General features: G+C 59.2%; 1 protein-coding gene across 1 annotated transcript; it reads left to right on the top strand.

Moving 5' to 3' along the window:
- Positions 1–1,412: 1,412 nt before the first annotated feature.
- On the top strand, positions 1,413–13,791 carry LOC135997504 (scavenger receptor cysteine-rich type 1 protein M130-like). Its single transcript, XM_065650131.1, has 14 exons — positions 1,413–1,479; positions 2,434–2,748; positions 4,355–4,663; positions 7,594–7,908; positions 8,475–8,801; positions 8,886–9,200; positions 9,546–9,860; positions 10,242–10,280; positions 10,365–10,679; positions 11,092–11,127; positions 11,415–11,552; positions 12,325–12,420; positions 13,156–13,308; positions 13,538–13,791. The coding sequence occupies exons 1-14, from the start codon at positions 1,413–1,415 to the stop codon at positions 13,789–13,791; spliced, it is 2,994 nt and encodes a 997-aa protein (XP_065506203.1).
- The last annotated feature ends 592 nt before the right edge of the window (positions 13,792–14,383 follow it).

The raw sequence follows: 14,383 nt of genomic DNA, 5'->3' as shown, positions 1-14,383 counted from the left end.
CCTGTGACTGAGTAACAGGTGGGCCAGGAACATGCACATGGCTTATGTAGGTGGTCCTGGTGTCACCAAAACAATATTTAAACCACTCCCAAATATAGCTTTTTGGAAGAACCATTGTCATCAGAAGTCCATACACACGTGTGATGGTATAACTCCTGTGCACACAATAGTGGCAGTAGGAGGGTGTGAGGTCACTGTCAGTATAACCCATGAGCACACAGTGGTGGCAGTAGAGGGTGTGAGGTCACTGTCACTATAACCAACAAGCACACAGCGGTGGCAGTAGAGGATGTGAGGTCACTCTCTGTATAACCCATGCGCACACAGTGGTGGCAGTAGGAGCTGTGAGGTCACTGTCAGTATAACCCATGCGCACACAGCAGTGGCAGTAGGAGGGTGCAGTGCTCACATCACCGGTGTCACTCCATGGCCATGGAGCTCAGTGCAGACTGTCCATGTGCTGTCACAGGGTCCCCATGAGGTACAGGAGCTGCCCAGCCCCGTGTCTGCGAGGCCGAAGGAGCAGCCCCTGCAGCCCTGTCTGCAGCCGTCAGGGTGGGGGTGGCTCGGGGGCACCGCAGGGATGTGCCCGGGCACGGCGCCAGGAGGAAACCACAGACTTCCTGCCCGGGTGCCGCGGGGGGAGCGCGGGGGCTGTGGTTTGTGCACCTGCAGGCTGCAGCTCTGATCCACCCGTGGGGAATAACGGCCCCTTGGTGTCACACTGACAGTCAGGGACATGTCTGAGCCTCTGGGCTGCACGTCTGCTGCCAGGACAGGGACATGTCCCAGCTCCAGCTCCTGTGAGAGACCTTCTGTGCAGCTCTCCAGGGAGCGGTGGGTGAGCCAGCGCTCCTGGGATGGGGCTCTGGCCTCAACTAAAGCCCTCTCCCAGCTGCTGCTCCCAGCACAGCGGGGTCTGTCGCAGGGACAGGGGCTGTTCCCTTCCCTTCCTGACACAGCCCCAGTGCAGTCCCAGCACCATGGGTCTTATGGCACAGGAATGGCTGGACACTCACACCTTGGGCTCTTGGATGTCACAGGACATGCTCAGTGCTCCTAGTCCACACCACAGGGCTCAAGGCGTGAAAAATCTGTTTCCCGCACTATGGCTGGTTCTCTCCTGTGATGCTCCACCACCGCAGTGATGTGACACCTGCAGCGGAGACGTCCCTCATATATGGTCATGAATGGCGCTAGAGAAGTTCATTGGAGGACTGGGCTGTGTCGGAGGGGAGATAACTCCCGATAATGTCTAAAAAGGTGTTGCTGCTTTGATTGGCTCCTCCTGTAGCTGGGCTGGCATCTACAGACATATATTGCCCTCCCGTCATCATTGTTCCCACGAGTCCCTGGAGCTGTGGCAGGGGATGCGGCACAGAGGGATGTGCCATCAGGGCAGGAGGCTCAGGATGGGCACAGAGAGACTCTTGTCCCCTCAGACACTGTGGCTGCTCTTCTGGGTACAGCTGTGCCAGGGTAAGTGCTGATTCCCTCGTCCCACCGCCCGGGGCCAGCAGGTACCAGCGTGGTCATGGGGATCTGTCTGGGAATGGGGTTTCTTTGCAGGCGCTACTGAGACAAGGGACAGAAGGTGCTCAAATCCATGGAATCTGTGCCTTTCCCTGTGCCCATCTGGGTGGGAGACAGTATCTCCTTTTCAAGGGCTCCAGTGTTTAGGGCAGCCTGTGCCCAGCTGGATTCAAAGACCCCCTGTCCTGGTGTACCTTTTTTGGACCCCCTGTTCCCCAACACTCTGTTTCTGGAGCCAGTGGTGGCCTCACTGGTGATGGCAGCACCCAGAGATCCCCTGGACACTGCCAACCTCTAGGCTGCCCCAGAGGGTTTGTGTGCTGCTCACCACCCCTTGTTCCAGGGGAGACTTGACCCCACGAGGGTAGTTTGTGCCCTGCAGAGAGAAGAGAACAGGGACATCTTCAGTAGAGAGATGTCCTTTGGGGGGGACCTGGCTCAGTGCAGGGGCTGGGCTGATGCCAGGGCAGAGGAGGGGATGAGGATGGGAGGATCCTCTGGGTGGTCTCAGTGGGAACAGGGAAAGCCCTGGGGGTGGGGTGGGTTTGGATGGTGCCAGGGCATGTGGTTTGTATGGGAAGCTGCCAGCCTGGGTACATGGGGCTGTTCAGGGTGTGCTAGGCTGTGGAGGAGCAGGGGCCCAGTGCAGGGCTGGCCAGTGTGTGGGTGGGCCTGGGTGCGGGGCAGGTGGCTGTTGGGGTGGGAAGAGGTGCCTTGTGAGGTGGGATGGACAATGACCCAGCAGTATTGGACCTGGGCACTCCAGCCTTGCACAGCTGTGGGGCAAAAGGGACCCTCACACTGCACCGAGGACAGACTTGGCCCAGGCAGGAGGTTACCCTAGACCTGCAGCACTGGGGCTCGGTGCTCTCCTGACTCCTCCAATGTTGGTGTTTGAAGGTGCTGTGGAGGTGAGGCTGGCGGATGGCGGCAGACGCTGTGCTGGGAGAGTGGAGGTGAAACACCAGGGACAGTGGGGGACCGTGTGTGATGACTACTGGGGCATGAACGATGCAGCAGTGGTTTGTAAGCAGCTGGGTTGTGGGTCTCCTGTTGGAGCTCACTGGCTTGGCTATTTTGGGCCAGGATCTGGCCTCATTTGGATGGACGATGTTGGCTGTAGAGGCACCGAATCTGCCCTGTCTGACTGCACACACAGAGGATGGGGTGATCATGATTGTGCTCATGCTGAGGATGCTGGAGTGACATGTTCAGGTAAGGGGTCAGCCTGTTCCCCACTTTGGGACTGGGATGGGGGAAAAGACCGGGCTGTGTTCTCAGGGACCAACGAATATGCTGGACCAGGGCCCAGTGTGGCTAACCGTACTGTGAGCTGGGACTATAACTGCTGGTGTAACAGGTCCCTGGAGAAAGCTGTGTCAGCCCTGCAAGGACAGGACGCCATGCAGGCAGCACTGGCTCCTGCCTGCCCGCAGCTCCCCACACTGACCCACAAAACAGGGTCGAACTGCTTAGTTGTATTGTCATTGCTCATGTCCCCGGTCCCTGGGGAAAGCCCAGAGGATGCCTACCCCAGGATGAACTAACCCTGCCTCAGTGTCTTAGCCCCGCTTTGGTGTCTTGGGCTGCACGTGAATCTTCCATCCTTGCCCTGGAGTGTCCACTGATCTCCACTAGTCCCCACCCATTCTGCCAGTTCCCAGCCAACAAGGCTGAGGATCCCTGTGCTGGAAATACCATGGATGGACTTGCCTAGCACCCCACACCTTGGTGGAAGAGTATGAGATGTCTGGTCACGCTGAGTTGTTCCCCCTCAGAGGCATATGTACCTCGATGGCCTTGGAGGGACTTTTCAGAGAGCACGAGTGCTGGGCCCTGGGCAGCGGAACAGGTGGCAAACAGCCCCTCGCTGTCCATCCCCAGGGTTCGGCTGTGTGGTCCCGCACCATGAGGCTTAAGGAGCTTGGCAGCTGCTTGATTCTGGCTGCTTCTCCTGCATCATCACATGCACAGGCTGGTACTGGGATGTCCCTGGGGCTGCGACAGCCCTGCAAGGACAGGATGCCATGCAGGCAGTGCTCACCAGCCCCTCCTGCCTGCCCGCAGTTCCCCACACTGACCCATGAAACAGGGTCTTTGCCAGCACTTACTGACTCTCATGTCTGCCTGCTGTCACCTTCTGAGGCAGCGTGAGGGCAGGGGGACTTGCAGGTCTCCTGCCCCCCTGCCTGGCCATTGGCCTGGGACCTGTGCACCTCTGGGCAGAGCACGATGTCCCTGGCTGAGAACATCCCACTCAAGCAGGCATGGGAGGTGTCTGGGCAGGCAGTAGCTGTGATAATAGCTGCTCCATTTCTGTGCTCTGGGACATCTCCCACCTAAAAGGAACCCCCCCAACACCCCAGGAACACCCTGGGATCAGAGTGTGCTACTGGTTGCACCAAGGTGATGATGATCCTGTCTGGCCTGAGGGTCTGCATGGGCTGAGCAGACTGCATCAGTCGTCATCACCTGGGCCAGTTCTTCTGAACCCCAACTGCTCACAATGCTGCAGTGCTGGGTGGACCATGCCAGGCAGCACAGAGGACATTGTGTGGGAGCACTTTGTCTGGGCAGTACCTGTGGCTGAGTGTGTGGCAGACACATACCTTGAGTGCTCAGACAGTGTAGTGAAGGGGTGTAGGGGTCTTGGATATGTTTGTGTCACCAGCGCTCCCCCAAGAGCTTCCTTTGGAATGTGCAATGGGCAGTTTGGCCACAGCGTGCTTGGAGGTGATGCGGGATGTGGGCATGTAACTGCCTGACAGCTCTGGGAACTCCCAGTTCTTTTGTTTGTTTCTTCGATTGTTTGTTTTATCAGAATTTGTCCGGCTGGTGGAAGGGAAGAGCCGCTGCTCAGGACATGTGGAGATCCATGATGAGAATCAGTGGAAAACTGTTTGTGATTCACACTTTGGCCCCAAAGCTGCTGACGTGGTCTGCAGGGAGCTGAAGTGTGGCATGGCCCTGCCTATGGCTGGAGGAGGTCACTTTGAAGAAGGGGCTGCTCCCATGTGGGATGGAGAGCTGCAGTGTGTGGGGAATGAGTCCCTCCTGTCCTCCTGCCCCAAGGGGTCCCGCAGGAACCAGCCCTGCACCCAGATGAACAGCGCTGTTGTCACCTGCACACGTAAGGACTTCAGGGTGGCGTGGTGAACACTGGGGTGAGACCCAGCCTGAGGAGGGGACAGTTTGTGCTTGTGGATATAAGGGAACTGGGGTATCTTTTCCCACAGGCTGGCAGAGAGGTGACTTTCCTGGGGGATGCTTTACAAGGATGTGGCTGGGCTGGTGCCCCAGGACAAAGTGGGAGCGTGGGCTGGGAGGGCTCCCTGGGATCATCGTGTTGCTACATGGGAGATACACAAAGGCCTGAGATGATGAGCTGTGATGTGCCCAGGGCAAACTGTGCCCCAGGGGAGCTGGGGGTCCTGGGGACAAGCAGCAGTGTGTGCTTGGGGAACCCTAGGTACAGGCCTCTTCCCAGGGTTCTGGCTGGGGAGGAGTGGGTGCTCTAGGTGGGCCTGGGCCAGGGGCCGGTCAAAGAGGCCATTATGGTAGAAGGAAGTGCCAAAGGCTGTGGGGCCACAAATGACCCAGCAGTGCTGCAGCTGGTCACCCCCAGCCCTTGCACAGCTCGTGCAGAGAGAAGGGACCTCTGCACCCCTCTGGAGACAGCCTGGAGGTGGATGGACTCCCACCCTGACACCCACAGTGCTAGGTCTTGATGGTGTTCTTACTGCTCCTGTGTCAGTTTTCGAAGGTGCTGTGGAATTGAGGCTGTCGGATGGTGGCAGGCACTGTGCTGGGAGAGTGGAGGTGAAACACCAGGGACAGTGGGGAACCGTGTGCGATGACAACTGGGGCATGGAAGATGCTGCAGTGGTTTGTAAGCAGCTGGGCTGTGGATCTGCTGTTGGAGTTGACCAGGCTGGCTATTTTGGCCCAGGATCTGGCCCCATTTGGATTGATGGTGTTGACTGTAATGGCACCGAATCTGCCTTGTCTGACTGCACACTCGGAGGATTGGGTAACTATAGCTGTGATCACATTTATGACACAGCAGTGATGTGTTCAGGTAAGCGGTCAGCCTGTTCCCCCGCTTTGGGGCTGGGATGGGGGAAGAGACCTGGCTGTGCCCTCAGAGAGCAATGTGCATAAGCCAGAGCAGGTCTCACTGATGCTGGTCAAACTGCTTAGTTGTATCATCATTGCTCATGTCCCCAGTCCCTGGGGAAAGCCCAGAGGATGCCTACCCCAGGATGAACTAACCCTGCCTCAGTGTCTTAGCCCCGCTTTGGTGTCTTGGGCTGCACGTGAATCTTCCATCCTTGCCCTGGAGTGTCCACTGATCTCCACTAGTCCCCACCCATTCTGCCAGTTCCCAGCCAACAAGGCTGAGGATCCCTGTGCTGGAAATACCATGGAGGGACTTGCCCAGCACCCCACACCTTGGTGGAAGTGTATGAGATGTCTGGTCACGCTGAGTTGTTCCCCCTCAGAGGCATATGTACCTCGATGGCCTTGGAGGGACTTTTCAGAGAGCACGAGTGCTGGGCCCTGGGCAGCGGAACAGGTGGCAAACAGCCCCTCGCTGTCCATCCCCAGGGTTCGGCTGTGTGGTCCCGCACCATGAGGCTTAAGGAGCTTGGCAGCTGCTTGATTCTGGCTGCTTCTCCTGCATCATCACATGCACAGGCTGGTACTGGGATGTCCCTGGGGCTGCGACAGCCCTGCAAGGACAGGATGCCATGCAGGCAGTGCTCACCAGCCCCTCCTGCCTGCCCGCAGTTCCCCACACTGACCCATGAAACAGGGTCTTTGCCAGCACTTACTGACTCTCATGTCTGCTTGCTGTCACCTTCTGAGGCAGCGTGAGGGCAGGGGGACTTGCAGGTCTCCTGCCCCCCTGCCTGGCCATTGGCCTGGGACCTGTGCACCTCTGGGCAGAGCACGATGTCCCTGGCTGAGAACATCCCACTCAAGCAGGCATGGGAGGTGTCTGGGCAGGCAGTAGCTGTGATAATAGCTGCTCCATTTCTGTGCTCTGGGACATCTCCCACCTAAAAGGAACCCCCCCAACACCCCAGGAACACCCTGAGATCAGAGTGTGCTACTGGTTGCACCAAGGTGATGATGATCCTGTCTGGCCTGAGGGTCTGCATGGGCTGAGCAGACTGCATCAGTCGTCATCACCTGGGCCAGTTCTTCTGAACCCCAACTGCTCACAATGCTGCAGTGCTGGGTGGACCATGCCAGGCAGCACAGAGGACATTGTGTGGGAGCACTTTGTCTGGGCAGTACCTGTGGCTGAGTGTGTGGCAGACACATACCTTGAGTGCTCAGACAGTGTAGTGAAGGGGTGTAGGGGTCTTGGATATGTTTGTGTCACCAGCGCTCCCCCAAGAGCTTCCTTTGGAATGTGCAATGGGCAGTTTGGCCACAGCGTGCTTGGAGGTGATGCGGGATGTGGGCATGTAACTGCCTGACAGCTCTGGGAACTCCCAGTTCTTTTGTTGCTTTTATTTTTTTCTTTCCAGGATTTGTCCGGCTGGTGGAAGGGAAGAGCCGCTGCTCAGGACATGTGGAGATCCATGATGAGAATCAGTGGAAAACTGTTTGTGATTCACACTTTGGCCCCAAAGCTGCTGACGTGGTCTGCAGGGAGCTGAAGTGTGGCATGGCCCTGCCTATGGCTGGAGGAGGTCACTTTGAAGAAGAGGCTGCTCCCATGTGGGATGGAGAGCTGCAGTGTGTGGGGAATGAGTCCTTCCTGTCCTCCTGCCCCAAGGGGTCCCGCAGGAACCAGCCCTGCACCCAGATGAACAGCGCTGTTGTCACCTGCACACGTAAGGACTCGGGATGGGGTGGTGAACACTGTGGCTGGGAACAGAGCAAGGACCATGATGGGCAGGAGTTAGGGCAGGAAGGATCGTGGGACCATCTGCAGCATGAAAAGTGTGAAGAACCAGAAGAAAGGCATGGTGTCCTTCTGGGCTCTCTGCCAGCTACCAAGGGTACAAAAGCACCAACCCACCCTCTCTCCTCCTCTGTCCCCAGAGTACACAGGGTTCAGGCTGGTGAACGGCAGCACATCGTGTGCGGGGAGGGTGGAGGTCCAGGTTCTGGGGACCTGGGGGACCCTCTGTGCCTCCCGCTGGGATCTCTCGGATGCCCACGTTCTGTGTCGTCAGCTGAACTGTGGGTTTGCTGAGTCCATTCCTGGAGGAGAGTATTTTGGGAGAGAGACTGGCCTCATCTGGAGACACTCATTCCACTGCGATGGGACTGAAGCCCACCTGGGACAGTGCCCAGTGGTTACCTTGGGGGCCTCACCATGCTCTCACGGCAATGCTGCTGCTGTCATTTGCTCAGGTGAGTGCTGGGAAAATGGTGCATTAGCTCAATTTGGCCTTTGTGTGAGACATGGCCACCCAAAGCAGCAGTCCCATGGCAGCACCAGGCTGAATTTCTCCTTGGAGGAGCCCTGGTTTCCCCAGGAGTGGCCTGGAAGGCCTTCCCTGCTCAGACTGACCACTCTGCTCTGGGAGAGCTGAGGTCTGAACAGAGGCAGGCGTCTGCCCCCGGGGCAGTGGCTTAGGCTGCGGCACCACTGCCAGGCCTGGGCTCTGTGGGATCAGCCCAGGACAGGGCTGCAGCTCTCTTCTCCATCCCTGCAGCTGCAGACAACCGCATCCTATCCACACAGAGAACCCTGCAGAGCTTCATCCCACCACCCAGGCAGGAGCTGCCCGGGTGCCCCCAGCAGCAGCAGACCCGGGTGTGAGCTGCAGAGAGCGTCTGGGCTTTGCCCTCACTCCTTTTCAGCAAAGGGCTCAATCTTGTCCTGTTTAGTCAGAAAATCCCGCCTTGCCCTCCTCCCTGAAGGCTGCCATGCTGCCCGGTGCCGCTGATGGCTGTGGCTCCTCTGCTGTCCCCAGGCCCAGCCGACTCTGCATCCCTGCGGCTGGTGGGCGGAGGGAGCCGGTGTGACGGGCGAGTGGAGATCTTCCAGCGTGGGACGTGGGGCAGAGTCCTGGATGACCAGTGGGACATGCAGGAGGCCAGTGTGGTGTGCCAGCAGCTGCGGTGTGGAGAGGCAGAAAAAGCCTACAACCCCCCAAAGCCTGAGCGAGGGACGGGCCCCGTGGGGCTGCGAGGGGTCCGGTGCGCAGGGCACGAGGCCAACCTGACCCTCTGCAACACCTCCCTGCCCAGGAGTGCCCTGTTGGGAGGGGTCGTGGAGGACGTGGGAGTCATTTGCTGGGGTGAGCAGTGCTGCACAGGCCCCCAGATGATGGGGAGGGGGGGCAGCCACTCCTTACAGCACCTGGGATTTCTCCCCACTGCAGGGAGCCGGCGAGTCCGGCTGGTGAACGGGCCCGGGCGCTGCGCAGGGAGAGTGGAGATCTACTACCGGGGCAGCTGGGGCACCATCTGTGACGATGGCTGGGACCTGTCTGATGCCGCCGTCGTTTGCCACCAGCTGGGCTGCGGAGGGGCGGTGGAGGCGGCCGGCTCTGCTCGGTTCGGGGAAGGCTCCGGGCAGATCTGGCTGGACGGTGTGAACTGCTCTGGGTCCGAAGCTGCTCTCTGGGACTGCGCTGCCGGGCCCTGGGGGCAGCACGATTGCGGGCACAAAGAGGACGCGGGCGTCATCTGCTCAGGTCTGTGCCGGGAGCTGTGCTGGGATGGTTCCCAAAGAGGCCGGGACACAAGGAAAGCCGGGCATGGCCAAGGCTGTCCCTGGCTGAGCCCCTGCCCGAGCCTGTCCTATGGACACCCATGCACAAATGCCCTCAGTCCCACTGGGGGTCCCTGAGGAGCTCAGCTGTCCCCCAGGATGAGCAGGGAGAGCAGGGGAGTGTGTACATCAGGGACTTCTCTCTGCCCTGGGTACAAGGGGGACTTGCTGGCCCTGCCCTGCCTGGCTGGGGGCCTGGGGAGCGCAGAGGTGTCCTGGCTCCCACAGCCCCAGACCAGCCTGTTCCTCTTGCTGCCTTTCCTCCCAGAGTTCGTGGCCCTGAGGCTGGAGAACAGTGACGGCTGCTCCGGGCGCCTGCAGGTTTTCTACAACGGGACGTGGGGGAGTGTTTGCTCCAACTCGATGACTCCTGACACAGTGTCGCTGGCGTGCAAGGAGCTGGGCTGTGGGGACGGAGGATCCCTGGAAACAGTCCTGCACTATGGCAGGGTGTCTGGCCCTGCCTGGCTGGATTACCTGCAGTGTGGGGAGGGAACCAGCTCCTTCTGGCAGTGTCCCTCTGCTCCCTGGGACCCACAGTCATGCGATGACCTGCGAGATGAGACCCACATCACCTGCAATGGTAACTCTGAGCCACTTGGGCACTGGTGTCCCCCCAGCTTCTGCTCCCCTCTGGGCACAGCCAAATTCAGAGAAAGAGCTTGGAGGGGCTTTTCCTTTCCATGTCAGACCCTTCTGCTGCTGGTGGCACAAATGTGACCACAGCTCTCAGAGCCCAGCAGTTCCCAGGGGAGGCAGAGACATCTCCAGGAGAGGTCTCAGAAGAGACCAGATAGGCTTCAGAGGAACCTCCTCCATGGACACACTCCTGCTGCCCTGTGGCCAAGATGGCACACAGAGGCACAAGGAGAACTCAGCTCCGCTCTCTTCTGCACAATCCCCTGAGCCAGCCCCTTCACCACAGTGTTTCCTTCTTCAGGGAGACGCCCAGAAATGTCCCCAGAGCCTTTGGCCCCGTGCCACAACTCCACCAGCTGCACAGGTAGGGAGCTGTTCCTCAGCGTGCTCCTCTTGCCTGGCAGGGCTCTGCTGTCTGAGTGCCATGGGAGCTCTTTGCCTTCTCCAGACAGGGAGAAGATCCGTGCTGTGGGAGGCGAGGACGGGTGCTCGGGCAGAGTGGAGATCTGGCATCGTGGCTCCTGGGGGACAGTGTGCGATGACTCCTGGGACATGCGGGATGCCCAAGTGGCGTGCAGGCAGCTGGGCTGTGGCCCTGCGGTGTCTGCCCTGCATGAGGCTGCTTTTGGGGTGGGGCAAGGCCCCATCTGGCTGGAGTGGGTGGAGTGCCAGGGGACAGAGTCATCTCTGCAGGACTGCTGGGCCCGGCCTGGGGATGGACGTGCTTGCCGGCATAAGGAAGATGCTGCCGTGCGCTGCTCGGGTGAGCGGGAGGCTGGGACCCCTTGCTTGGGTATTGGCAGGGAGCTGGGGGAGGCCTTTCACCCGCTTGGTCCTGGCATGGCCCTTGACCTCCCAAGACCAAGAATGTTCCTGTGGGGTGCAGCAGGCTGGTGCCAAGCCGGGCGCAGCCTTGGTGGAACTGGATGTCCTTGGGCCACTGTCCGTGGGGCCCTGCAGCTCCAGGGCCATCCCCTGGGCTGCCTGTGCCACTCTGCCTGCCACCCAGAGCAGAGGCCCTGTCCTGGCCTCCCTTTATAGCGCTACGGGAGGGGCAATTTGGCTGGGATGTGTCAGGGACACCTACAGACACACATACAGTGTGTTGGAGAGGAGGATCCCTGGTACATGCACACCCACTCTCTCAGCCCAGCTCTCCTTTTCCTCCTCTGCAGCTACACCCAGGACAGCAGCATCCCCACCCCGAGCAGGTAACTTGCCCTCCCCCCAGGGCCAGGTATCCGTGGGGCCAGGCCCTGACCCACAGGTAGACGGAAGAGGCTCCTTGCTGGAGTGTGAAACTCCCAGAAGGAGGCACTGGGGTGGTTGTGAAGGGCCTGGGGAGGGTTGTAATTCCCTCAGCAGGGTGAAAGCTTCTCTATAACTCCCCTCTGGTGCTCTCCACCCCCTGCTGCCTTGCGTGATGGAGGTCAGGACTGGTGCTGTCTCTATCGCACCCAGGACTGGTGCTGCCCCTTCCATGTTCTTGCCCATGCAGATCCCACTCAGGGTCATCCCACTGCCAGTGGGAGAGTCTCAGTGCCCGTCATCATCTGCATCATCCTGGGGGCCCTTCTCTGCCTGCTCCTGGCCCTCCTGGCCAGGCAACTGCTCAGTGCCAGGGCTGGGCACAGAGGTGGGTCCTTCCACAGAGGTCCCAGGAGTGATGCCTCCTGGAAGGGCTGTGGGTGTCAGTAAGGGGCACAGGCAGAGTTGAGGGGATGAGACTGTGTGCTGCCACCTATCCCACACACCTCCCTATTGACTGTCTGGCTACAGGGCACCAGCAGCAAGGGGTGGAGAGAGCCCAGAGGTGATGGGAGCAAGAGATGGGGCAAGGAGAGAAACGGCAGAGCAGGACAGAGGGAGATGTTAGCCTGGGGGAGGTGTTAGCCTGGGGGAAATGTTAGCTTGGGGGAGACAGCCAAGGCTGGCAGTGCTCTGAGTAGTACTGGAGGGAGCTCTGGAGCAAGGGAGAAGATGGGAGGAGCACAGGGCAGCAGGGTCGATCTCCATGTCAGGCCCCCCCGGCTGACCCTCTGCCCAGCCCTGCCCAACCCCTGGCAGGGCAGAGGCCATGCTATCGACTCATGGGACAAACAGGGGTCAGCTCCAAGTGCAGAGGAAACATGGGAGCTGCTCTGGGGTCAGACATGGGGGGCATGACCCAGGGGCCAGAAGGGCATGAGTGTTGTCTCTGAAGGGATGATGCAAGAGTGATGCTGCCCCAGATAATCTCCACAGCAATATGGCCCTCACTGGGGATATGGCAGCCATTCTGGGACAGCACAGTGTGGCCGTACTGTTGGAGCAGTCCTGGGATGGGCCGAGGAATGGGTTTAGGGGAGCACAGTGGGGTCCCATTGCCCCTCTGTCTGTCCCTGTGCCAGCCCTGCCTCTGTCCCCAGGCTCCAGGAAAGCCCAGGAGCTCTTCCCTGAGACTGTGTATGAGGAGATCGGTTACAGCCCAGTGTGGGAGAAGCAGGAGAGGTTTGGTCGCGCAGGTGGGTGTGAGTCCTCCCTGGAGGCACATCTGCAGGACCCTTTGCCCTGGCCCCAACCCAGAGCTGATCCCCTGATGCCTCCAGCCTGTGGTCCCTGAGGTGCTGGGGCAGTGTGGTCTGTAGGTAGAGCACCCAAGTCCTGGGCTTGGGAAAGGAGCTTCTTCCCAACCAGCTTTACCCATCACAGCTGGACAGCCCCGCTCTTCCTGCCCCTGAACCCCACATGATACCTGAGGAGTGAGGGAAGAGCTGTCCTGGGGTAGCTCTGAGAACACCTTTGAGACAGGACTTGTCCCAGGGGAGCAGGGTGAATTCCCAGAGCTCCTCCCCATGCAGCCCCAGCTCTGTGGGTCCCCCTTCCCCAGCAAGGCTGACCACAAGCCAGATCAGTGGGCTCGCTCCATAACACCAGCTGCATATCTCTCCAGGCTCCTATTCAGAGAAGTCCCTTTCAGAGCAGTCCCTGACCCAGCTGCAGCCCTACCCTGGGCACCATGAGGAGGAGCATGGTCTGGGATCAGCACCAGGTAATGGAGCAGGAAGGGGTTGATCTCCCTGCAGACAGGAGATGGACAGAGGTGTCACTGAGTGTCACTGTCAGAGATGGGGAGCACTTGAGCATCTCTTGTGGTGCTGCCAACACCAGTGTCTCAGTTCTGTGTCCCTGTGAATCCTCCTGTCCTCTGTTCTGCAGGATGTATCTTCTCACTGTCACCAGCTACCCTCTCCTTTCAGATGTTATTGTTCTGCCCGGGGATGACCCAGTGGATGGCTATGATGATGCCAGGGAGGTTTCTGACCCTGGGGAGGACATTGCCCCTGGGCAAGGAGCTTGGGAAATGCCCAGGGTGCCAGAGGAGGGAGCAGGACCCAGGGATGCACCCAGAGGTGAGAGAGAAATTTAGCGCTGCTGGTTCCTGGGGTGCCATCCCTGGTGCCACCCTAGTTGCTGCTGTGCTGAGACCTAAACCTCCGGGGAAGGGGGAACCTGCCCCCAGAGTTCTCCATGGAGGGACTGAAGGGTGAGAGAAGGAGCTGAATGTGGTGAGGAACAGGAAGGAAGGTGATGCACAGACCCCATGGGGCAAACTGCAATGTCCTGCCTTGCTGCTTGCAGGGGGCAGCCTGTGCTCCCAGAGAAATGCCGGGGTCTCTGGAGCTGAAGGAGACACCTCATCGCTGTCCCTGGAGAGCATGGGTTACGATGATGCTGAAGAGGACTCTCTGGCACATCCTCGTGAGGACACAAAGGCTGTGACAGAGCTGGGTGCACAGCAGTCCCTGAGCCCCAGGCCAGGAGAGCCCATTCCTGCAGGGCAGCTGGGTGCAGCCAGGAGGGAGGAGAAGTCTGTGCAGCTGGGTTACCCATGATCACCAGGGAACCATCTACCTTTGCCCACGGTCAGCAGAAACAGCCCAGATTTTCCTTGATTTTTTTTCCACTTTTACCCTGTGCATCGTATTTGTTTTTATTAAAAAATCTCAGGAGCCTTTGACCCGGAGCTGGTGCATGTCTGCCCAAGTGTCACGAAATCTTCCTGAGTTTGATTAGGAGGAGGAGAGAACTAAGACATGGTGGTGGGGAAGGGGCATGTCTCAGTGACAGCAGGCTTGGGGTCAGGCTGTGGGGCTGCCAGAGCCCACAGTCCCTGGTGAATAATCCTGCTGATACAGACGTCTCCATCCTGCTTGCCACAGGCAGTTTCTAGTCAAAATGTCTCTCTAATAGGTCCCATGATGCACCTCAGTGCCCATTTCTTGACCCCAATGTCTCCCAGCTACTCTTTCCCCCAGACCCTGCCTGGGCCATGCTGGTCCCACAGTGCAGTGATCATGACAGAGCTGCCATGTCAGGGTTAGTCCTGGGCTGTGACCCCATGGAAGTGAATCATAAGGTGGTCACAGTTCCCTTAAAATCCAGATGACCCCAGAGGTGATCATGGCCCACAAACCACCTCCCACA

The sequence above is a fragment of the Caloenas nicobarica genome, chromosome 22, assembly GCF_036013445.1.
Source record: "Caloenas nicobarica isolate bCalNic1 chromosome 22, bCalNic1.hap1, whole genome shotgun sequence".
Taxonomy (NCBI): domain Eukaryota; kingdom Metazoa; phylum Chordata; class Aves; order Columbiformes; family Columbidae; genus Caloenas; species Caloenas nicobarica.
This window is presented reverse-complemented; position numbering and strand designations above follow the sequence as displayed.